The following is a 24,720-nucleotide window of genomic DNA, read 5'->3' on the forward strand; positions in this document are numbered from 1 at the left end:
ACTTTTCCTTCCTTCCTTCCTTCCTTCCTTCCTTCCTTCCTTCCTTCCTTCCTTCCTTCCTTCCTTCCTTCCTTCCTTCCTTCCTTCCTTCCTTCTTTTCTTCCTTCTTTCCTCCCTCCCTCCTTCTCTCTCTCATTTACATTTTACTTTTTTAAAAATTAAATGTAAACAAAAAATTTAACATTCTAACAAAATTTTTTGAGTTCCATATTACCCTCTCCTCCTCTCCATCCTTGAGAAGGCAAGCAATTTGATAGAGATTATAAGTGTGTAATCATGCAAAAAAATTCCATAATAGTTATATTGAAAAGAAAACAATTGTTCCCCACCCCCCCCCAAAAAAAACAAACTCAAGAAAAATAGTTTTAAAAATTGCTTTCATCTGCATTCAGATTCCATCAGGTTTTTTTCCCCTGGAGTTGGATGGTATATTTCTTTGTGAGTCCTTTGGAATTGCCTTGGATCACTATATTGCTAATACGAAAATTGTAATAGCTAAGCCATTCAGAGCAGATAATTTATTACTGTTTTTGGGTAAAATGATCTCTTGGTTCTGCTCATTTCATTTTGCATCAGTTGATGTAAGTCTTTCTAGCTTTTTCTGAAATCATCCTGCTCCTCATTTCTTACAGAGTAACAGTATATTCTGTCACAATCATGTATCACAACTAGATGGGGCATGCCCTCAATTTCCACCCCGAAAAGGTGGTATAAATTTGCTGCAATAAATTTGCCACCAAGAAAAGAGTTATTTTAAATATTTTGCACAAATAGATCCATTTGGGGGCGAGGCGGGGCACAGACCTACAGGTAATATTGCTAGGGCAAAGGCTACGTATGCACAGCTTTAATGCCACAATTCTCTTGGTGAGACAGCTATCTCTCGCCTGGCGGGAGGAACTGGTTTCTGCAACCGGGAAGGGGCAAACAGCCCGTTTCCCCAGCAGCGGTTCACATTCCCCAGAGGCTGGAATGCTGGACTTTGTAGTTGTCCCTCGCGTCCAAAGCCCTTGATCGGCAGACTGAGAAGACTACAATTCCCAGAGTCCTCCGCACCATATAGCTACCCATGTGCCCATCAGGAAGAGCGCTGGGAGCGCTGACCAAGATGTCCGCAGAGGTCTAGTTGTCTCCGCTTTCTCTTGAAGCCGGGGGTCAGCTTTCCAGGATGGATTTGACCCTCATAAGTTAGAGTGATCCCAGTTTTGGTCCAGGGCCTGCCTTAGGTGGGGTGCCCCAGCAGCGGCCCCATCGGCTGAGGAAACAAGACATTGCCAGGTTCAAGGTTGACTCAGGTAAACTCGGGCGGAGGTGACCTGGATCCTGGTGACTCCCCAGAGAACTCCTCTACCCCAGCAACGCAGCTGCAGAGGAAGCGAGACATTGCTAAGTCCAAGGTTGAATCGATAAATTCAGGCGGGGTCGGAGGTGGCCCGGAGGCTGGCTATTCTCCAGCACCCCTCCCCCTCAGCCCTCGCAGGCAGAACCCTTGGGAGCCAAGCACTTTCTGCCTCTTCCTTTGAAGATAACTTCTCAGCTTTCCCAGGAGAAAGTGGGTTCTAATCCTGATATTAGCAGCGTTACCTTGGGCAAGCCACTTCCCCTCACTGGGCCTCAGTTTCCTCATCTGTAAAATGAGGGGGTCGTACTTGATCTCACTGTGCTCTTTCGCTCTTTGAATCCTAGGAGAGTCTCTGCCATTGATCTGGGGAGGGGAGGCGGGCAGGGCACAGTGTAGATGGACTTTCTCCTATTCCCAGGCAAACCCAGGCGAGGGATTAGCGGACAGAAGGGCATCTATCCCAAAGTCATCTGCTGATCACAAGTGAGCCATGAAAAACGAGGTGTCAATATCCGCCTTGGGACTCCGGAGTTCCCTGGGGCTACTCCGAAGCAGTGAGCCGGTGGGTTTGGCCCCACTCCCTTCTCTGCCCCAGAGCTTGCTGGAAGAGGCTGCTGACTACTTAGTGGTACACCGGGACTTCAAGGCGTGCTTGGAGACGTGCCAGAAGGGTTTCGAGAGCCTGGGCTCTTCCTTGCAGGCAGAGGACTTCGAGGACGGGTATGTATAGATTTGAAAAGAAGCCCTCTGAGTTCAGACGTTAAGTTGATGTAGGAGTTTCAGAAATTCCCTCATCTGTAAATCGGAGATAATAATAATACTTCTACCTTCTCCATAGTTTCCTTGGAAGGAAAGTACTTTAGGAATGTGAACTATTATATTTTGGGCTCCTCAAGGTGTGTCCCTTTGAATTGATGGGTAAAGACCCTCCCACTTTGGTTTCAGGGGAAGAGAACAAGTTCTACAGAATCAGCAGGTGTTAAGGGGTGGGTTATAATCTGCATCACAAATCTCATTATATTCCCATTTCTTTAAAAACCACCTCTCTCATGAACTTCCCTTTTCTCAGCACCATCCTTGAAGCGTCATTCTTCTGTACCGTGTGTTTCCAATCAGGTGCCTTCTCTAGTCTATCTTCACATCATCCTCTGGATCCTCCTTTAGGCCCTCATCACTTCTTGTCTCAATCACAGCAATAGCCTTCCAGTTTTCTTCCTGCCTCTAGTCTTTCCTCTGTCCATTTTTCACACAGGTGCCAGATTGATATTGCTTAAGCTCAGCTCTGATTATGTAGTGGCTTTCTGTTTCTAGGTTTACACATTATTTCATCTTTATCTTATCCTTTTAAATTTCTATTTTTAGAAGTTTTACAGTGTTCAATCATAACATTTAAACATGTAAATTTATATTTAATTACATTATGTTAACAATGTTTAATATCATTATTAGTACAGTAGTATGTGAATATAATTTATAAATAAGCAAATATCCATACAGGAAGGTGCTTAGAATTTTCATTGTTAGAGTGTGCATTAAAAAAAATTAGGGACGACTGTGTGGCTAAGTATTTTGAGAACCAGGCCTAGAGATGGGAAGTGGGGTTCAAATATGACCTCAAGTATGATCCTAGGCAAGAGACTTAACCCCCATTGCCTAGCCCTTACTTCTCTTCTGCCTTGGAATCAGTACAAAGTATTGATTTTAAGACGGAAGGTAAGGGTTTAAAAAAAAATGAAAATAAAAATAAATAAATTAGTAAACTACTTCTTTAGATGTCCTGTAAGGCCCTTTCTAGCTACAAATCTAAGACTCCATGATCATAGCCTCTGTTTAGTCTGAAGAACTTGGTTGCCTTTTATCTCTTAATATTAAAAAAAATGACACATTTTGTTTGGACTCATCATATAAGTCCTCTACTACTCATACCTGGATCGTCTACAGTGTTTATTAACCACTTAATATGTGTAAGTTACCATGCACGCTAGGCACTGGGGATACAAAAATGAAAAGCAAAATCCTCTTTAAGAAGCTTGTGCAAGGATATTTAAAATAGCCGAAAAGAGCTCATAGTACAGATGACCCTCCCCTTAAGTGGTTAACTGTTAAAAGAAAGGAGGAGTGTGTTTTTTAAGTTACTCTAAAAGGTGTGTGTGTTTTTTTTGCACTTATTTTGTTGCCATTTAAAGATTCTTAATTTGTTACAGTTGTAATTATTTATGCTTTTCTACTGCTTTCACAACAGAGAGAGACTTTTCCCTTAAAATTCTGATGGCTTTGTAGTCAGAGTAGTATTCTGGGAAGTGGTAAGGGACATTTGCAAGTCAGATCAAAGATTACAGAAAGAAGCACTGCCTCATGGCTACCTCCCTTGGCCAGGTGCCTCTATCTTCCAAGCCTGTATGGCCTTTCCTTTGGAAAGGGAGGAAATGGTAGCAGGGCAGAGGCTCTGTCAGTGGTTTACAAATCATTGTGTACATTGTCAGGTTTTTTCTTTTTTTTAAATTATGTCTAGTCACTTGAGAAATAATTGATCATGCCTCCTCATATGATGCTTCTGGCCATCAAAGAGCAGTGTTTCTCTATAGCAGGGGTCGGCAACCTTTTTGGCCGTGAGAGCCATAAACGCCACATTTTTTAAAATGTCATTTCGTGAGAGCCGTACAGTGCTCACAGTGCCGCTCCTGTAACAGTGCCTGAAAAAAAAATTGACTTTATGACTCCTGCAGAAAGAGCCATATCTGGCCCTCAAAAGAGCCAGATATGGCTCAAGAGCCATACGTTGCCAACCCCTGCTCTATAGGGTTTCCTGGAAAGCTAAATTAAATAAATGTTCAGCTTTTAAGAACAGAGACATGGGTGGGCAGGTGATTCCCATTGACAGCTATTTCTTTCTCAGAGAAGGAATTAGTTTCATGAAATGATGTCTAAAAAAATATCTCAGTAATATGTATACATATATACACAAACACAGGTGTGTGTGTATCTGTATGTAGAGTTGTATATGTAATATGCAATAATAATAAACAATAATATATGTGTGTAATATGGTATATCTCTATAGCAATACACATTCACACTTAACTGCAATACAGTCTTTCTCTGAACTCCCTTCTGGGCTAGATAAGTAGACCTTTCTGCCTTCCACAGTTACTCTGTAGGCTATTCTATGTATGGTTTGGTGGATGAACTCAAAAATTGGAGTCAGTAGAGACTTGAGTTTAAGTCCTTTCTCAGACACTTATGGGCTAAGCAAGTCTCTCTCTCTCTCTCTCTCTCTCTTTTTTTTCTCTTCAAACCCTTAACTTCTGTATATTGGCTCATAGGTGGAAGAGTGGCAAGGGTGGGCAATGGGAGTCAAGTGACTTGCCCAGGGTCACACAGCTGGGAAGTGTCTGAAGTCAGATTGGAACCTAGGACCTCCCATCTCTAGGCCTGACTCTCAATCCACTGAGCTATCTGGCTGCCCCTAGACAAGTCTTTTAATCTCTATTGCCTCAGTTTACACCTCTATAAAATGAGAAAAACAATACCATATACCTCGCAGAGTTGAGGATCAAATGAGTTAACATGTGTAAAGTGCTTTAAAGTGAATAAATGCTAGCTTCCATTATTATCATTCTTTTTCCCTAAAGCCTGCTGTTCATTTTAACCTGATTATTACTTCTACAAACTTGGTGTGGGGAAGCATACTGTGATTTGCTCTAGTATTTCAAGACTTTCAAGAGTGTTCAATAATGTCCAGCTCCTGAGAGGAACATTTCCTAAGTGTTGAGGCTGGATAATCCAAGTGTGAAATGCCTATAAACATGGATAGTGTCAGTGATTACAATAGCTAATGACTTCTTAGCTTGGGGAAGAGGAGCATCCCAGACCTAGAATGGGAGGGGGAGGGAGAGTACAAGGGGGAGATGGAGTAGTAGCCTCTACTTTTAAACTCTGGTCATATGTATGTTGATTGCAGCAAGGACCTGAAGTGCTTCCTGTGTGTGGTGGGGATCCAGGCCCTGGCAGAGATGGATCGATGGCGAGAAGTTCTCTCTTGGCTTTTGCAGTATTATCAGGTCCCAGAACATCTGCCCCCCAAAATTCTGGAATTGTGGTAAGTTACCATTGACAATTTATTGGTTAGAAACAAAGGGGTCCTGATGTCCTCAGTGAGATTCATTCATTCACCATATCCTCCTATATTTTTGATCCCTAAATCTCTGGACATTGAAATACCACAGATAGAGGGATGGGGGGAATGTGAGAGGAGTTATAGAAGGGAAAAGACAGAAAACATGGGAAGAAGAAAGGGGTAAGAGGAAAATAAGGAGGTCAACTTTCCTTAGAGTTGATCCTTGCCATTTCTCAGAAATTCCTGAGATTTCCAGATTTGATAGGGAAGGAGATTGGGAGCTAAGAGAAGGGGAGAAGCAATGAATAATGGTTGACATAGTTCTTTGTTGGGGTTGGGGATTGTAGCATTCTTTTATACAGCAAAGTACAGGAACCCCAGGCGATCCTGGAGGTGGCCAGCAATTGGTTGAGAGACCCAGCTAATCGAGACCTGCCAGAATATGGGGCCATATTTGAACTTCATCTTTTTCGGGTGCTGTTGCCCCTGCACTGTTGGACAGATGCAGAGGATATGGCTGGGTTCTGTCCAGAGGAGGAGCAGCGACTGGCTGCTTCTCAGGCCATCTACACAGCAAGGAAGCAGCAGCAAGAGGGAACCAAGGAGCCAAACCCACAAAAGGAGATCCAGGGAGGTAGGACATTACTGCATCCTCTCAATCCTCTAGAGATGGAGTCTTTCACTTCCCCTAGTCTTATGCAATACATTGTACTGATATCCATGAGAGTTTGGATGCCATGTGCAATATTTAGTTTAGGCAAAAAGACTTGATGGTTAGAATACTGGACTTGGAGTCAGGAAGTTTAAAAATTGTTTAAAATGAGTTTAAAATCTGCCTCAGATATATTATCTGTGTGACCTGGGCAAGTCACTTAATTTCAGCCTTAGGTTCCTCATCTGTAAAATGAAGACAATAACAGCATCTACCTCACAAGGTTGTTGCAGACCTTAAAGCTCTATGTAAATGCTAATATTGTGGTTATTATTGTGGCTGACTTATGGAAGAAGGGTTAGATTTGTTTTGCTTGGCTCTAGAGGGCAGAATTAGGAGCAATAGGTAAAAGGTTGCAAAAAGGCAGAATTGGGCTAAATAGAAGGAAAAACTTCCTAAAAATTAGATCTTTCCAAAAGCAACATTGGCTGTCTGGGGAGGACCACAAGTTCTTTCTCCTGGAGAAGGGACTTCTCATTAAGAGGCATGGCTTTAATGAAAATGATTTTTTAAAAACAGATATACTAAAACTTAAATTTCCAAGTGAGTGCCACACTTCCGGATAATAATAGCTTATGTTTATGTTTAAGGTTTATAGATCACTTTATGTACATTGACTTTTTTCTTTTTCTAAATTATTTTTTATTTTGTTAAATATTTCCCAATAATATATATATAACGTTTTAAAATAATCATTTCTTAAAATTTTGAGTTCCAAATTTTTTCCCTCCTTCCCGAGAAGATAAGCAATTTGATTTCAATTATATATGTATGAGGTCATGAAAAACATTTCCATATTAGCCAGGTGACAAAAGAAAACACAAACAAAATCAAACAATAAATCCATGAATATTTTCTCATTTGATTCTGTAACATCCCTGAGGATCAGAGGAATTAGACTTTTTCTTCTTGGTCTCACAAAAAAGATCCATAATTAGAAGCTGTAGTTGGGTGGCTTTTTTAGTCTTCTTTTTTCTTTTTCATTATAAGTATTTTATTTTTTTCTAATTACATGTAAAAACAATTTTAACATTCTTTCGACATCTTTTATTCCAAATCCTCTCCCACACTCCTCCTCTTCCTTTGTTGAGACAAGAGATTTAATATGTTCTATATGTGCAATGATGCAAAACATTTCCCTATCAGGTATATTATAAAAGAAAAACAGACAAAAAAAATCCAAGAAAAATAAAGTTTTAAAAAGTATGATTTGATCTGCATTTAGACTCCATCAGTTCTTTCTCTAGAGGTGTCCTTCATCATAATTCCTTCAGAGTTGTCTTAGATCATTGCATTGCTGAGAATAGCTATATTATCATTGTTGATCAAGTTTTTGATTCTTCTTTTTTTTTAAACCCTTACCTTCTGTCTTAGAATCAATACTGAGTATTAGTTCTAAGGCAGAAGAGTGGTAAGGGCTAGCCAATTGGGGTTAAGTGACTTGCCCAGGGTCACACTCCTAGGAAGTATGTGAGGCCAAATTTGAATCCAAGACCTCCCATCTCCAGGCCTGGCTTTATCCACTGAGCCACCTCGCTGCCTCAAGCTTTTGATTCTTCTTAAGTAAGAACTTTTTAACAGTTAGAATTCCACCAAAGTGAAATGAGTCAACTTGAAAAGTAGTGGTGTTTATTTTTAAAGCAGAGACTACCTGACTACCTTTTGGTCATATCGTAAAAAGGTTTTTATTCAGATTTGTGTTGAAATAGGCAACTTCTTAGGGCCCTTCCAAATCCTGAGATTTTGTGATTCTGTGAGTTAACTGTTTCTGAAAGATCCAAAAGATGGAATTTGAAAGAAGCTCCTCAACTGAATCTCCTGGAGTAACCAAGATTTAAAGTCTGGTCTTCAGCTTTCATCTAGTTGTTTATTTACCAAACAGACCAAAATATAAAAGAATATATTGCCTTGGGTAAGCAAAAGAATCAGAGAGTAGGAGAGGGCATTTTTAAAGGGTGGTTTCTATTAAAAACAGGTCAGCTTGAAATGTACTCCATTGTTTGGTCTAGCCCAGTGATGGGCAAACTTTTTTTTTTTTAAACCCTTGTACTTTGGTGTATTGTCTCATAGGTGGAAGATTGGTAAGGGTGGGCAATGGGGGTCAAGTGACTTGCCCAGGGTCACACAACTGGGAAGTGGCTGAGGCCGGGTTTGAACCTAGGACCTCCTGTCTCTAGGCCTGACTCTCACTCCACTGAGCTACCCAGCTGCCCCAAATGGGCAAACTTTTTAAAGAGGGGGCCAAAGGAAAGGAAATGCTCATCTGTCAGTTTGTTTCTAAAGCAACTCTTTCAAAGTTTCATTGTATTGTATCCTACTCACTGTATTTGTCAGATTAGGAATAATGTCACATGGCTGGATAGAACATTTCAGGGAGCCACATCTGGCCCAAAGGCTGTAGTTTGCCCATCATTGGTCTAGATAATTGGGTCCATAGGTCAAACCCAGTGATAGGCCATATGCCTATTGCACTAGCTAAATTAAGAGAAGCTTGTTTTTAGGTTGGGTTACAGATTCAGAGTGTACTGAGAAGGAGATCTTTGTGGGGGAGGGAGGTTTTCAGGGAGATGTTCCAGGCAGTGTATGGAGAAAGGAGGAAGTTTAGAAGCCACTAACAGCATGTGACTCAGGCCTCAAGTTCAGATCAGGGACGTACTTCTAGCATCTCACCCAACCTATAGAGGAATAACCAAGGTAGGAATCCCAGATCAAACAGAACCTACAGTTCTGTCACTCTGAACCAAAAGAGCTTTCCAGCTGACTAATAGGAGTAGAGTCTATACAACAGCAGTCAATTCATGCTCAAACTCAAACCCAGGTCAGGAATTGGCAGAACTCAGACCAGGGGATCAGCAGTCAGACTTTGCCATGGATCAGACTACTTGGGAGCATATGAAATCTTACAGGTCCTTAGCTTATCCCTGAAATCCTAGAATAACACAACTCTCAAAAATCTAAGAAAGTTGCAACAGGACCAGCCCAAACATTCCCTCTAGAAGTTTGGTAGAGCTCAGCCTTTACATCAAGTATGAAGTCAGAAAGTCATCTAGAAGAATGGACAAACAAAATAGAATTCTTTTTTTTTTTTTAACCCTTACCTTCCATCTTGGAGTCAATACTGTGTATTGGTTCCAAGGCAGAAGAGTGGTAAGACTAGGCAATGGGGGTTAAGTGACTTGCCCAGGGTCACACAGCTAGGAAGTGTCTGAGGACAGATTTGAACCCAGGACCTCCCATTTCTAGGCCTGGTTCTCAATCCACTGAGCCACCCAGCTCCCTCCCTTTCCCCCCCCCCCAAAAAAAAAGAATTCTACCAAAACAAGTATAATGGTTGCAGGGTTGCTCAAGACATAAAGATAGAAGTGAGTGACTCCAAAAAATCTACAAACAGATTCCCTAGAGAAAACAAAACTTGGGCCAGATTCAACTGGAATTTCTAGAAGAGATGAAATGAGTTCAAAAACATTTTTATTAAAGGAATAAGAGATCTTAAGGAAAAAACTTATTAAAGAAATGAAATCTGTGAAAGAAAGAATTGGAAAGGGTATGGAAACAGCCTGGTACAAGAGGTACAAACCTTGCCTCAGCAACAAATGCCCATAAAACTTGAATAGACCAAACTGAAGCCAGTAAGAAAACAAAAATATAAAAAATCAAAAGACTGACAAAATAGGAGAAAATATAAGGTATCTCACAGCAAAAACAACAGATCTGAAAAGTAGATCAAGGAGAAAAAATTTAAGAATCATTGGGCTAATTGCCATGTCCCAAAAAAAAGATCCTTGAATCTTTCAAGAAATCTCAAAAGCAAACTGCCCAGATCTCTTGGAACCAGAGAGTAAAGTGGAAAAGAATTTCACCAGTCATCTCCTGAAAGAAAATCCAAATTGAAAACTCCCAGTAATATCATAGCCAAAACCCAGATCTTTTAGATCAAAGAAAAAAAATACTACAAACATCCAGAAATAAAGGATTCAAGAAGTCACAGTCAGGATCACATGTGGTTTATCCATACTATAAAAAAGCAGAGAACTTAGAATATATTTTAGAGGCAAGAATATGGGCTTGCAGGCAAGAATAACTTACCCGGCAAAACTGGGTATGATGCTCTAGAGGACTTTTAAGGAAATGGGACTTCTAAGTATTCCTGATGAAAAGACCAAAGCAGCAGAGAAATTATTTTTTTAAATCCTTACCTTCCATCTTAGAATCAATATTATGTATTGGTTCCAAGGCAGAGGAGCAATAAGGACTTGACAAATGGGGTTAAATGACTTGCATGGGGTCACAAAGTTGGGAAGTGTTTGAGGTCGCATTTGCACCCAGGACCTCCTATCTCTGGGCCTGGCTCTCCATTGAACTAGCTGCCCCCAAAATCTTGAAGTTCAAACACAAGAAAGAAGATAAACATAAAAAAGTAATCATGAACAATGATTTAGGACTAAACAAGAATAAACTATTCACATTCAAATGTGGGGAGATGACATAGTGTCTCCTCTGAATTCTATCAACATCAGGGTTCATAGCAGAAGACCAGTTAGGCAAGGCCTGGGAGTAATGCTTTATTGTGTTGATGATCTTAACAAAATAATAGAAAGAGATGGAATACACCTAGGGTAGAAGAAAAAGGAAGGCTGGGGAGAATTATCTCATATATTCAAGGCACACAAATAGCTGTGCAAAAAAAGAGGAGAGAGTGGCTGATACTGTAACCTTACTCATCTGAACTGGTCAAAAGGGAAACTAGAGGAAGAGTGGATGAAGGAAGGGATTATTTCAAAGAAAAACAAATTCTAAGCATGTACAAAAATATTTATAGCTCATTCTGAGGTGGCAAAGAATTGGAAATCTAAGGGGGTATCCATACACTGGAAAGTGGACGAATAAATTATGGTATCTAAATGTGATAAAATACTATTGTACTGGAATCATATCAGAGTAATGATCTACCAGGATTCCAGAGAACTATTGATAAAACATCTTACTGATCTCCTAATAGACAGGCAAAGGACTTGGAGTCCTGCATGAGACAAATAGCTTTAGGACTGTGAAGATTTGTTTTGACAGGCTCTACATATTTGTAATAGGTTTCATTTTTCTTGTGCTTTCAATAGGGAGATAATTGGGTAGGATAGGTGAGTGGAAAGCCAGATTTTGGCTCATTAAGACTTTTTTTTTTTTTTAAAGAAAGTTTGAGAACTCTTAGCAATACAGTGACCAATCCCAGTTTCTAAGGACTTATAATGAAACATGCAGCCTAATTTCTGACAGAGAAGTAATGGATTCAGAGTATAGAATGAGACATTTTTTTTAGACATAAGCATGAACATTTGTTTTGCCTCGCTATACCTGTTTGTAGTGGGTTTTATTTTTCCTGATTTCTGTTTAAAGGGCGAGGGAGGGAAGAGAAAAAGTAAGAAAGCTTGTCTTTGAAAAATTTAATGAAAAAAAAAAAAAGAAAACTATTTGCTAGGGTTGTAAGTGGATTGTAGGAACTCTTACTTGAATTACTGCAATAGTCTGTAATTGGTGGCCCTGTTTCCAATTTGTCATCTCTCTAATCTATCTTCCACACAAAATGTGATGAATGTATTATGTTTGCATTCTCAAGTCAGATAGAAATTACTACTTTTGTACTATTAGCTGTTTTACATTACTCATTCTTCTTGGGATGAATAACTAGGTGCTGATTCTATGAACTGTGTAGTAGTATTTTAGGTGAGAGTAGGAGGTATGATTTCACAGAACGTTATTTATTTATTCATTCATAAACCTCACCTTCCACTTTAGAATCAATGCTGTGTTTTGGTTCCAGAGCAGAAGAGTGGTAAGAGCTAGACAGTGGGGGTTAAGTGACTTGCCCAGGTACTTGCAGATTTGAACCCAGGACTTCCTGTCTCTAGGTCTCGATCTCAATCCACTGAGTCACCTAGCTGCCACCCAGTGAATCTTATTTAAAAAAAAAAAGATACTTGAATATCCAGCCAAATGAGTGTTGTCTTTTGAAATAATAGTCAGAGCTATTATTTTTATGGTACTTTTAAGGTTTACAAATTATTTTAATAGCAAATTTATATATCACCATAATGTTTGCAAAATGATCTTTTATTTTTATATCTTTCTTAATCCTCATGGTAACCCTGTGAGCTGTGTTATTATTGTCCCCATATCATAGATGAGTAAATTGAAGACAGAGAATTTAATGACTTGCCAAGGGTCACTCAGCTAGTAGATATGTAAGGCAAAATTTGAATTAGGATTTTCCTGACTCCCACATCTGATATTCTCACCGTCATGGCACTATCATATAATCCTCATGGGGACCCCTGTGAAGTAGACAGTGCCTTGAGAGTGTAACTCATAGTGTAGCAGGAAAAGAGCTGGACCTATAACCAAGGGCCTGATGATACTCACTAGTTGTGTTTTAACCTCTCTGAACCTCAGATTTGACGGGAAATAATTCTTGTAGTCACAGGATTTGGAGAAAAGTTCCTTCTAAACTAGGGGTGTTAGAGAAATGTGCACATCTGTTCATTATGATGTCATTGTTTAAAATGCAGGGATTTGGTGTTTTGTTTCTGGTTTTTTTTGTGTGTTTTTTTGTGTGTGTTTTTTAAACCACACTTTTGTGATTGTCATCACAGATAGTTTAAGAGTTTCACAAGAAAGTCAGTCTCATGGCTTTGCAGTTGTATCTGGGAATTAAGCTTAGGACAGCAGGTCAGTGCAGTTGTTTGCCTGGTTTTCTCCCAGATATAACTCCCTGCTCTCCTGTCCCAGGTACCCTCTACCGGAAACTTCTGACTCTGTGGAAGTTACTACGCTGGTTGCTAGAATCTGTGGTAGACCATCTCCTTTCTCTGCCCTTCAAGAAGACCTTCCTGATTGCTTTGATCCTCTGCCTCTTGATGGTGAGATTTGATCCAGGTGAGGGATGAAATGTGATTGTTCTTTTTCATTGGGCACTTGCCTGGGCTCTGTAGGAAAAGATGAACACTGACCAGACTAATAGAAATTTGCATAGTATCACCATTTCCCTTTTAATTTAATTTTTATCACTCTATATATGTTGTTTTCTATTGCATATACTTTTAAGCTACTACTTTTTTTTTCCAAAAATTCCTATTGGTTTTTTGTTTCCTCTAATGCCTTCACCTGTCTCTCCATTTTTAGTAGTTCCTATCTCTATTTTACCCCCTTCATTATCATTTCTCCTTTGTTTTAAGAGAAATTTGCTAGTCCTTAGGAAAGCTAAGGATAGTTTTCCTTCATTCCTACCAAATCTTTGCTTTCTTGCATTATTTTATGTCTCTTGTAAAAGTTCTGAAACTCTCTACTGCCCTTAGATTCTCTTTAGTCCCAGAGGTCCTGTTTCCTAAACAGGGAAAGGGTGGAAAGCTCTGTACTGCCTCTCCTTGAGATTTGATTAAGGCTTTGACATCTACTCCAAAGTTTCCCAGGCCTAAGGCTAAATGGTGGAGAAGAGAAATAAGTGGGTGACATTTTAAAAGAGGGTAAGAGGTGAAGATAAGCATGAAGAGCCACTCACAAAAATCTCTTTGTATCCTACAGCTTGTCCTTCTTCACTGCCTTTCTACTACAAGTTGGCTCACATCTTCTATCGTGTTCGAGGGACCATCTTTGCTCCGTGCTACCTGTCATCTTACGATTCGTGATGGAGCGAACTTTGCAACCCATCTTAGCTGTTCCACTCTTGGCAGTGACACTAGCAGCAGATGTCTTATTGAGTTCTGCAGTCTTGCCACTTGGTGTCTGGGGCCTCTGTTATTTTAGGGCTAATGATAATCCGGGAAAGCTGGGTCTGATCACATGGACTACAGCCTGCTCATCAAGAAACCCAGCTGAGGGAGCGGACGGGCAGAAATGGACTGTGATGCTGCCCGTACTTCTCTCCTCTTTATAGATTTCACTTTCTCTAGTCTCAGTGCCATGATTCTAGGTGATAAAGAAGTGGTTGGTGCCAATAAAGGCTTATTTGTCCTACTCCTTTAGAAGAGCTCACCACCTAGAGTCTCTCTCAAAGGGATTGTTTTAGAATGATTACCAGGTGCTATGGAATATTCCTGTCTCTATTCAGAGGCAGGCTCTTTGAGAGGTAGGCTTGGTGAAGAGACTGAGTCATATGGGAAGGGAAGGAAAGGGGGTGATTTTAAAGGTCAGAGTATCTGACCTAACTGAAAACTAATTGAACCTAAAAAAAAACCAAAAACTTTGGCTCTTTATCCCATGATAGTATTGCAAAGTCTCTCTGAGATTCATTCTATTAATTAGCTCGAATGAGACTTAAAGAGGGAAAACATTTTTGTTCCTCAAGAGATGAGAAAAAATATGAATCTCTAAGTAGATGCCAGAGCTCTTAGCAAATTAGGGGCAGGTGAGTGGCACAGTGGATGGAGTTTTAGGCCTGGAGGAAGACCCAAGTTCAATTATAGTCTCAGACACTAGTGGTATGATCCTGGGCAAGTCATTTAACCTCTACTTGCCTCAGTTTTCTTATCTGTAAAATGGAAATAAAAATATCATCTCCCCTCCTCTCAGGATTGTTGAGAGGATCAAATGAGAGGATATTTATAAGGCGCTTAGCACTATATAAATGTTAGCTATTATTAGCTAGCAATTATTCCAGGTCAGATCTCAATCTGGCTGGACAGATCAAGAATCATGGGCTAGAAACTGAGCTTGTGCCAGAGTGATCGACTCCAGGCACTCCCCTGAAAAGAGGAGATTACTTGTCTGTCTCATCTTTTGTCAGAATAACACTGTGTGATGATTTTTGCCCTTGTGATTAACTTTTCAGATTACTGAGTAATTGTCTAAGTCCTGTTCCCTGACACATACCATCGTTTTCCTGCCCATTGTTTCTGTCCTTTGACTGAGGACTGTTCTTGTGATTCTCCATTTATCCTTACCTGCTGGGAGAGATTGGTGGTTGTGTTTCTGGGACAGCAGCTGGTTCATCCTTTTGCATGTCCTCTCATTCCTGAACACCTCCTCCCACCCCCTTGCTTTAAAATTTCCCTTTTATTTGGCTAATGCATGGGGTTTTTTTTCACTTGTGGCCTTGAGAAGTAGGGCAGCAGCAGGGGCTGATGGCTAAAAATGGAATTAGGTAATTATGTGAGATGGAGAAAGAGACCTCAGGCTTGAAAGAGCTGTACAATAAAAAAATTTTTTTTGTTTCTGGAAAGTAGTATGGATCACCTTTGAGTATACCGAATGTTGAATTGAATCAAGCTGAAATGCTGCTGTATTGTTTATTATTTGCCTTTTGCTTATATGCCTTTATATGTTTTCAGTGTAAATTTTTGTGATGAAACATCAATCAAGTAGCATGTTCTGAAATCCAAGAAAATTCATGTTTGTTCCATGCAGCTGCAGACCAGGCGCCTGGCAGAGACCAGCCCTAGTAGTTCACAACTTCAGAAGAACCACAGTTTCATCTTCATGGACCCGCCATCCTTTGGTTATCACACCCCCTCCTTGCCTTTGGAGGAGATCAGAAAAATCCCTAACTAAATGGCCATCCTTCCGGTGGTGAGCCTCTCCAATTCAGCTAGGCCGAGTGTGGGTGACAGATTCACAGTCCGTCACCAAGGCCCTCAAAGACATCCTAACTCCATGAGACTGGCCAGAGTGTGGGCTCCAACAGCATCACTTTCTAGTACCCAGTCACTTAATGGCAGGAAAGTGGGAGGAGGACTTTGGAGGAGGCAGCTCTAAATGATTCCTTTTCAGGAGCTGCAGAGCAACAGTAACTTTTTATCCTTTCCCCAGAGAAGAACATAGTACACAAGGACTGCTGAGAATTCAGAATGGCCATTGGAACAGTACGACTGTAGAATGGGGATTGTCATCGCAGTGGCCACAGATGAGGGCACCAGGCTCCATCCTCTTCTGAGGCTGCTTGTGGATGGATTCTAAAAGCAGAGCTAGCCCAGGCTTTACGTGCTGCATGTGGAGTGAAGAAGCCTTGAGTTTGAATCCTACCTCTGACTCTAGCTGGGCTCTGGTTCCTCACCTATAAAACAATAATACCTGTAGTACTTACCTCCTGGGGTGGTCAGGAGGCTCACTAGAGCTAAACCAAAAACACAGCTCTGCGAGTAGTTACAACCATCTCTCGTGCTATGGTGCTGACTGTTGATAAGACTGAAGAGAGCTAGCCTGAGACCTTTGTGTGTCAGCAGGAGAGCCCGGCCTTTGTCCTTGTGTTCCCCGTTACGTGTACGTCCCCGGAGAAGCACACTGCTAGACTGCAAGCTGCATGGTGATTGCCAAAGGGCTGGTCACTGATGATTTGTGTCACGGGCTCCTGACAACATCACTCTGGAAACTACTGTTTTAAAAATGCAAGTGGGCTGTAATCAGGACGTGGGGCACCGGGGCCAAAGAATATGTTAGACTTTGGAATCTGGGTCCAAGCTTCTGGTGAGACTTAGAGAAATCAGAGTTGGAGAGAGAGAGATGCACTTTGAGTTGGGAGAGGGATCCCAGGACCTTTTGAATTCATCATGGAAGTCCTGAACATTAGAGTTTGTGCAAACACACACACATTTTATATATATATATAAATTTTAAAATATTTATATATATTATTTATTTCTACCTCCCTTAGTTGCACTCAGGATAATTTTCTGCATTCTTTCCTTGGGAAAGGTCAGTGGGTAGTAAATACTCGTAGTCTGAATTTAGGCTAGGACTAAAGGACTCAGGATGAAACATGGTATCCACCTCTAGATAGAGAACTGATGCAGACAGAAGCAGATTTTTTCTATTGTTTTTTAACATTAATATGGAAATTTGTTTTGCATAATTGCACATTTGTAATAGATTTTGTTTTTCTTGCCTTCTCAGTGGATGGGGGAGAGGGTAGGGAGCAAGAGAGATTTTGGAACTTAAAAAAAAAAAAGGATAAAAAAGTGCTTAAAATATGTAATGGCTCTGGGAAATGAAGGGGAATGATTTCCAGAGGGAATTAATATAGAAGGAAATTTTATATAAAATCAATAAAAATTTATTTAAAAATAGGGATTATGAAGTGATACTTTGGATCGTGTAGTGGGATGACTTTTCTTTTGGGACTTTTGGTTTTGAAGATTCCAACTAAAACTCCTACCTCCAGAAACGGTTTGAGGGGGACGTATGAGCCAGATCCCACTCCTTTGTGAATCTGACCTTAGCCTAGATCAAGGATTCTTAATTTGTTTGTCTGTGTATTATAGACCCTATTGGCAGTCTAGTGAAGCTTTATGGATCCTTTCTTAGAATAATGTTTTTAAGAGTATAAAAAGCAGGATTACAAAGGAAGTAAATTATATTAAAATATAGTTATTAAAATATTTTTTAAAGTTCATGGAAGGTACATTGGCAGATATATTTCATAGTATTTTTAGAATTAGAAATAACCTTAAAGATGATCTAGTCTTGATATTTTGGAGATGAGTACACTAAAATGGAAAGGAAAAATGTCTAGGGTCATGTAACTAGTTAGTGGCAGAGCTGAGACTAGGACTCAAGTGTCCTGATTTCTGGTGATGCTTCTGATCTAATATGCCACATTTGGTACCCCTTCCATTTCTCCTGGAAAAATAAAAATTACCTGAAATTCTTAGTCATTCCACTAAAGGACATTGTTGCCAAACAAGTTTCAAACGGTCAACTCTAGGCCTTTGAAAATATACCCTGATGGTACAGCTAGATGTCAAATAGAATGCCCAGGTCTAAAGTAGGGAGGATCTGGGTTTAGATCTGGCCTCAGATACTTTCTAGCCATGTAACCCTGGGCAAATCACTTAATCCCAATTGCCTACCCCTTCTCTTCTGTCTTAGAATTGATACTAAAACAGAAGATAAAGATTTTTAAAACAAGAAAATACACTCTTGACTCCTTTTCTTGGGAGCCCAATAACTTTAAGGTTGATTAAGGATGGGTATCCTAATAAATGCTGGGAGGGAAGGGCAACTACAAGAAGATCCTCCACATACAGTGTGACCTGTTAGACTTTTTTTGGGTGATATTAACCTTGAACCATTTCTAAGTCAAGGGCAATATGGGCCAAGAACTGCTCAGATGAAACGGGGAATAACTAAAACTACATTTTGGCCAGAGTATGATCTAGTTTTTCTCTCTTCATTCTTGAGAGATGAGGTGCTTTGTCCTGGAAGGAACACCTAGGAACAAAAATGTGTGGGTTGGGAAGGAGTCATAAAAGTATATTCATTCTGCTGATTACTCAATGGCTTAGAGTACAGGAAGCCATAGGGGGCATTCTGGTCAAACATAATAGGATTCTGGAATATATGTCCGCTTCTTGACAAGGCTGACTTAAATGCAATTTTTCTGATGCCTAAAACTGATTATATGTTTCAGTTATTCCAAATCATGTATAGTCTTCTGCCTCACAGAATATGCCTACGGAGAAGGAGTGTCTTATTTGCTTTGTCCTTTGTGCAAGGTGTATGGTATTTGGAAAGTGAGACTAAAGGGTAGTTAAGCAAAAAAAAAAAAAAAAAAAATAGGCAAGATCTTATCTAGCCTTTGAATCTCAAAGTGTAGCAATTCTCTGAAACATTTCTGCAACTGTTGAGTCAGTATCACATGCTAAAAAATTCAGTTTAGCAAACAATGAGTTAAATGGCAAGATTGAGACTTGAAAAGATCTTGATTCAATAAAATGATAGGCTGAACCTAGTGCTATCTTCGGTGGCTTTTAAAAAGGGCCAATGGAAAGGTCTTTTGGCTTTGGGCTCGAAAAGATATAGGGTAGAAGTTGATAACAGTCTATGTGGAACAGTTGTGGGGATTTTTGTGGATTGCCAAGTTTGATGGGCAGCAACAGTGAAACCATAGCCAAAAAAAACAAATGCTATTTTAGGTTGCATTAGTGTTCAGAATGATGTAGGTGAGAGTTCTGTTTTCCTCTGTCCTGGTCAGACCATATCTGGAATTTGGGGTTCGACTGTAGGAACCACATTTGAAGAAAGATGTAAATAAACAGGAGTATATCTAGAGGAGGACCGCCAGGATGGTAAGACTGGAAATAATATCACATAGGGATCATTTGAAGGAACTTGGAGCTATTTAAGCTGGAGAGGAGAGGATTTGGGAGTGAAATAGGAAGAGGATATTAAATAACTGGCTTCAGGTATTTGATTTATCTTATTCTGTTTGACCTCAAAGGGCAAAACTAGGAGAAATATATAAAAATTGCAGAGGCCAAGTTTGGCTCTATCAAAGGAAACCCTAACAATTAAAATTGTCTGGAGGCAACTAGGTGACTTGGTGGATAGAGCACTAGACCTGGAATTGGGAGGACCTGGGTTCAAATCTAGCCTCAGATACTTCCTAGCCATGTGACCTTGGGCAAATCACTTAACACCAATTGCCTAGTCCTTAGCATATTTAGATTCTTAGTACTAATGAAAGGAAGGAAGGAAGGAAGAAAGGAAGGAAGGAAGGAAGGAAGGAAGGAAGGAAGGAAGGAAGGAAGGGAGGGAGGGAGGGACAGAAAGAGAGACAAAAAGAAAAAAAGGAGGAAGGAAGAAAAAGTATAAACAGTGGCTTCCTATTACTAAAGGTCTTCACAGAGAATCTTCATGGCCACCTGTCAGGCATGTTGTTAAGGGCATTCTTCAATTACTGTTTGGACCTTTGAAGTCTGTACAATTTTGAGACTGGCCCCTTCTAATCCTCTCTATGACTGAAAAGCACACTCTGGATGGGGAGAAAAGAAGAGAAGGGAAGGGGAGAAATGGAGGGAGAGGTATCATGTTACTCTGGCACTTAGTGTCTTTTATCTATAGGGTTCTGTGACCTGTCAGGGAACAGCTTACACTGCCATCAGGAGACAGCACCCTTTCAGGTTAGTGGATTTTTGTGACCCGTTTCTAATTTTAAAAGTTACCTAAAACAAGGTCTTGCTCTTTATCATTCTCTTTGCCTTTTCATTTCCCCTTGACCTTGTGCATATTATGAAAGTGGGAAAAGTACATGTAGTACAAATAGTTCAGCAGCTATTGAGTTTAAAAGTAAATGGCCAGGATTTGGGCTGTCTTTTCCTGCAGTCTACATTTGAAAAGAATGTTTCTTTGTTGGATATTATTGAACTGAGTAGTGACACTGTATTAAAACATCATTACTGACTTGGTTGAAAAGCAACAGGTTTTTTTTTAAAAAGAGATTAATGAGAGAAAAGTCATCTTGGTAGTTTTTTTAATTTGTTTTTTTTTAAGTTGTTTTCAGAAGTCCGACTCTTCCTGATCCCTTTTGGGATTTTCTTGGCAAAAAATATTGGAATGATTTGCCATTTCCTTCTCCATATCTTTTTCCAGATGAGGACACTGAGGTAAACAAGGTTCAGTGACTTGTCACACATCTAATAAGGTAGTTTTTAAAGTCAGTTTCCTGTTCATGACACCAGTTTCAAGCACTTAAACAGGTAATACCTCAATTAGAACCCAGAAGAAAAGGCAACAATTTCATCTAAGTATTTGTTTTTCACATGCTCTTTATGATTCTGCTTCCTGAGTCTTTCTAAATATCTAGCAGTTTATTTCTCAAAACATTTTGTGAAATTAAATTCTGTGCAATTAAAATAACTAAGCATGGATGGGGGCAGTGGGGTGGCTCAGTGGATTGAGAGCCAGTCTCAGAGATGGGAGGTCCTGGGTTCAAATATGGCCTCAAACACTCCTAGCTGTGTGACCCTGGGCAAGTCGTTTAACCCCCATTGCCTAGCCCTTACCACTCTTCTGCCTTAGAACCAATATACAGTATTGATTCTAAAACAGAAGATAAGGGTTTAAAAAAAAACATGGAGAAAAGGTTCTCTCCCTTTGAAGAGGTGGGGGACTATGGGTGTGGAGTGTTGCATAAAATGTCAGAATCAGTTGATATTTCTGTTTGTTCTGCTAAACTTTTTTTCCCTTATAAAAATCCACATTAAAAAAATACTGTGTAGCAAAAGAGAGAGGATTATAGTCTCAAATGAATGTGATTTAAAAACAAAAGATATCAATAATGAATATTATTTTACAATAAAGAAAAATTAAATCCATCCTTTTTATAATGTTACTCCCCTGCTCAAAATTTTGCAGGGGCTCTCCATTTCCTACAAAATAAATTCCATATTCCTTCATCTGGAATTATTTGATCCAGACCCTCCAAATGGTATACTGCATTCAATAGGAGCAAGCCACAGTACAGACAGATCTGCTCCTTGATGTCCCTTCACAAGCAGATATCATGGAGGCTCATTGTAAATAACTCCCCTGATAAAGCCTGGACCAATCATCCTGGCTTCAGAAAAATTGTGTATTACAAGCAGATGCAATTGGAGTCATTCTAGTGTCCTTATCTAGAACAGTCCATCCACCAAGCCAATCCTCTTCTCCCATTGATGAGTTCCTCCCAGGGTTTCTATTTCGGAGAGGGGTCCAGGCCTGCCAAACTTCATTCCTCTCCCTGCTGTGCTCCTAACTTTCCAGACTTCAAAGCTTTCTTCCCCCATCCTTCCTGGGTACCTTCATTCCCCTCCCTCTCTTGTCAGTTCTCTTTTGTGTGTATTCTTCCACCATTAGAGTATAAGCTCCTAGAGTGCAAGGACTGGCTTTCTTTGAGCTTGTATTAGTATCCAGTGCTTAGTCCAGTACACCTGATAGGTAGTTAGTAAATTCCTCTTACCTATCTATCTTCCTATAAGTAGCAGAACTGGGACTTGAATCCAGATTTCTCAAGTCCAAGTTCAGTCTTTTCCTGTTGTAAGAGGTCAGAGGAAGGAAAAATTCCTCTGCCCTGGAGTGACAGAAAACAAGACACATGAGTGGGGAGTTGGAATAGAATCAAGTCGGAGGAGAAAGATGGAGTTATTTTATAGTATTTTAAGAAAGAGAGGAGGAGAGGGTCCCTGGGTTTGGGCAACAAGGGAGAAATTCTGCCTAGCAATAAGAGGTGTTTGTCAGCAGCTTGGAATGTAGATCAGGGTATGACTTTGATAAGATGGAAGAAGAGAACCTTGGAGTTATCTAGAGACTCAGGGACCTCTCCGGGCTTATCTGAACTGTTCAAATTCAGGAACATCTGCAGTTATTTCCAGGGCATGTGTCATTGTTTTAACAAGTTAGTCCTGATGTTCCTCATCAAGATCTAGAAGTTAAGATAATTCTAATAACACAAAGCCATTAGAATCTGAATCCTATTCAGGATCATATTCATAGTCATTCTCTTTAGTTCAGGTTGCCAGTCCTTAACCTATTTATATGTAGGGGTTTTTTCCCGTTGTTGTTGTTTTTACTGAAACTGCTGAAATGCTCAGGATGTGGTCAAAATATCAGGGATGTGTGACTGCCTCAACCATGACAAAGTTGCCAAGGAAAATCATCAGACTTGTGTGTCTCATACTTTTCCCAATATTCCAAGCACAATGCCCTGCTTTTAGAAGATAATCATTAAGTAATTAGTAAACTAAAATTTGGATATCAAAAAAGGAAAGGAATACATGATAAAACCAGTGGAAATGTGCATCGGCCATGGGTGGGGAGGGTGGGGGGGGGTGAAGGGGAAAGTAGGAGCATGAAGCATGTAACCATGTTAAAAACGAATATTAATAAATGTTTAAAAAAAAAAGGAAAGGAATAGAGAAAGCAGGAAAATGTGGAGAACAGGAGTAGAGCAGGTTTACACTGGTTTAAAGTAGCATCAGTGTTTAAATTATTCTTGAAAGAGCTTCAGAGGGAAATACTAACTTATATTTACACGATGTTTTATGCTTACAAAGTGCTTTACATATGTTAGCTCATTTAATCCTTGTAACGGTTCTGAGGGAAATTCTACAGATGGAAAAACTGGGAAGAAGAAATGTTCTTTTCATTTTTTAAAGTTAGCATGCATTTCTTTTCTCTTTTCTCATCTTGTTTCAGTTTTGTCTGACTCTTTGTGACTCCATTTGGGGTTTTCTTGGCAAAGATACTAGAGTAGTTTGCCCTTCTTTCTCCAGTCCATTTTACCGATGAGGAACTGAGACAAATAGGTTTAAGACTTGTTCAGGGTCACACAACTAATAAGTGTCTGAAGTCTAATTTGAACTCTGCTCTTCCTGATTCCAGGCCTATCCACTGTACCACTCAGTTGTCCCAGTTGGAAAAAAAAAAAGATGCCCTTATAAAATATGCATAGCCAAACAAAAAATTTTCGTTGTTCATGTCCAAAAATTATTTCTCATTGCTGAATGAAATGAAACTATCAAAAGAGTAATAACAAAGGATTTTAAATTGAAACAAGAAAATTATAATCTGGAGTCCCTTACAGCATCAGAATACTGGGCACTCACGGGGGACAGGGAGAACAGGGTTTGAAAACATTTGGGAGGCACAGCCTCAAGAAGAGGTTAGTAAATTGTTTTACACCAAAAGTCTATAGAATTTGGGAAGGGAGTAGCAGGATGAGGAAAATAGCATGGTCTGCTCCCAGGCAATTTGTGGCTCTGGAACTGAGCAAGATCAGCTGATGGTCAGCAGCGAGGTCAGCTGATGACCAGCTGCTGCATTCAACCGCATCTCTATCAGGAGGTGAGTATCATGCTTCATCACTGGTCTTCTGGAATTATGGTTGGTCATTGTAATGATCCAAGTTCTTAAGTTCATCTTATAATGTCATTATTATATAAAATGTTTTTCACTTTGTATCAGTTCATACAAGTCTTCCCAAGTTATCTGAAACTGTTCCTTCCATTATTTCTTATGGTGCAATAATGTACTATTACATTCATTTGCCATAATTTGTTCAGCCATTCCGTGATTAATGAGCATCTCATTTAGCTTGGGATGACAGCCCTAGGCTCTGTGCCTTGGTTACTCAGCTACATGTTCAGGTTTGTGCCCTGAATCCACGATGCCCCTCTGGAGTCAGTGCCACATAGCTACTGCTTGCTTCTGTTTCTTTTCTTATCTGACATATAGCCTCAGAATAGTTCTGGGCTAGATGTTCGTCCTCTCCTTGCCCTGGGGCACAATAGCAGGTAAACCCCACCGGTCTCCTCCTCAGTCCATACTGTCTCTATCACTCAGCCCTGGGGTCATGGTGACATAGCTACCAGCTGGCTTCTGTTCCTCTTCCTCGCACAATACACAGTGGCAGATAGAGTCTTTGCTAGATCTGTGATCTCCCCTTGCTCTGGTACAGAGGCTCACGCCTTCAGTTCAGTCCTTCCTGGCTGGATCCATTCTCCTGTGCCCACAAGTCTGTGGTTGTCTTCTATACTTTCCTTACTGGAAAAATTACTCATAGTTTCTCCTTGGATTTCTCCATCACTTCTTGACCTGATATACTTCATAGACTGTTGTTGGAGTAGTTATGTAGGAGAACTGGGCTATTCTGCTTTCTAGGCAGTTTGGTGGTGAAGATTGGGTGTTAGACCTGGATTCAGGAAGACTTGAATTAAATTGAATACAGCTTCAGGCACTTACTATCTATGTGGTCACAGATGGTCAAGTCACGTACAGGACCCTAGAGGGTAAAAACCCCAATCAACT

At 40.1% G+C, this 24,720-nt stretch overlaps 1 protein-coding gene across 1 annotated transcript; it reads left to right on the forward strand.

Annotated features, from left to right (window-relative positions):
• Positions 1–1,832: 1,832 nt before the first annotated feature.
• PEX26 (peroxisomal biogenesis factor 26) lies at positions 1,833–14,326 on the forward strand. The gene is made up of 5 exons (XM_044677481.1): positions 1,833–2,066; positions 5,308–5,441; positions 5,807–6,093; positions 12,952–13,098; positions 13,744–14,326. The coding sequence occupies exons 1-5, from the start codon at positions 1,833–1,835 to the stop codon at positions 13,845–13,847; spliced, it is 906 nt and encodes a 301-aa protein (XP_044533416.1). The 3' UTR covers positions 13,848–14,326.
• Positions 14,327–24,720: the final 10,394 nt, after the last annotated feature.

The sequence above is a fragment of the Gracilinanus agilis genome, chromosome 5, assembly GCF_016433145.1.
Source record: "Gracilinanus agilis isolate LMUSP501 chromosome 5, AgileGrace, whole genome shotgun sequence".
NCBI classification, from domain to species: Eukaryota; Metazoa; Chordata; class Mammalia; order Didelphimorphia; family Didelphidae; genus Gracilinanus; species Gracilinanus agilis.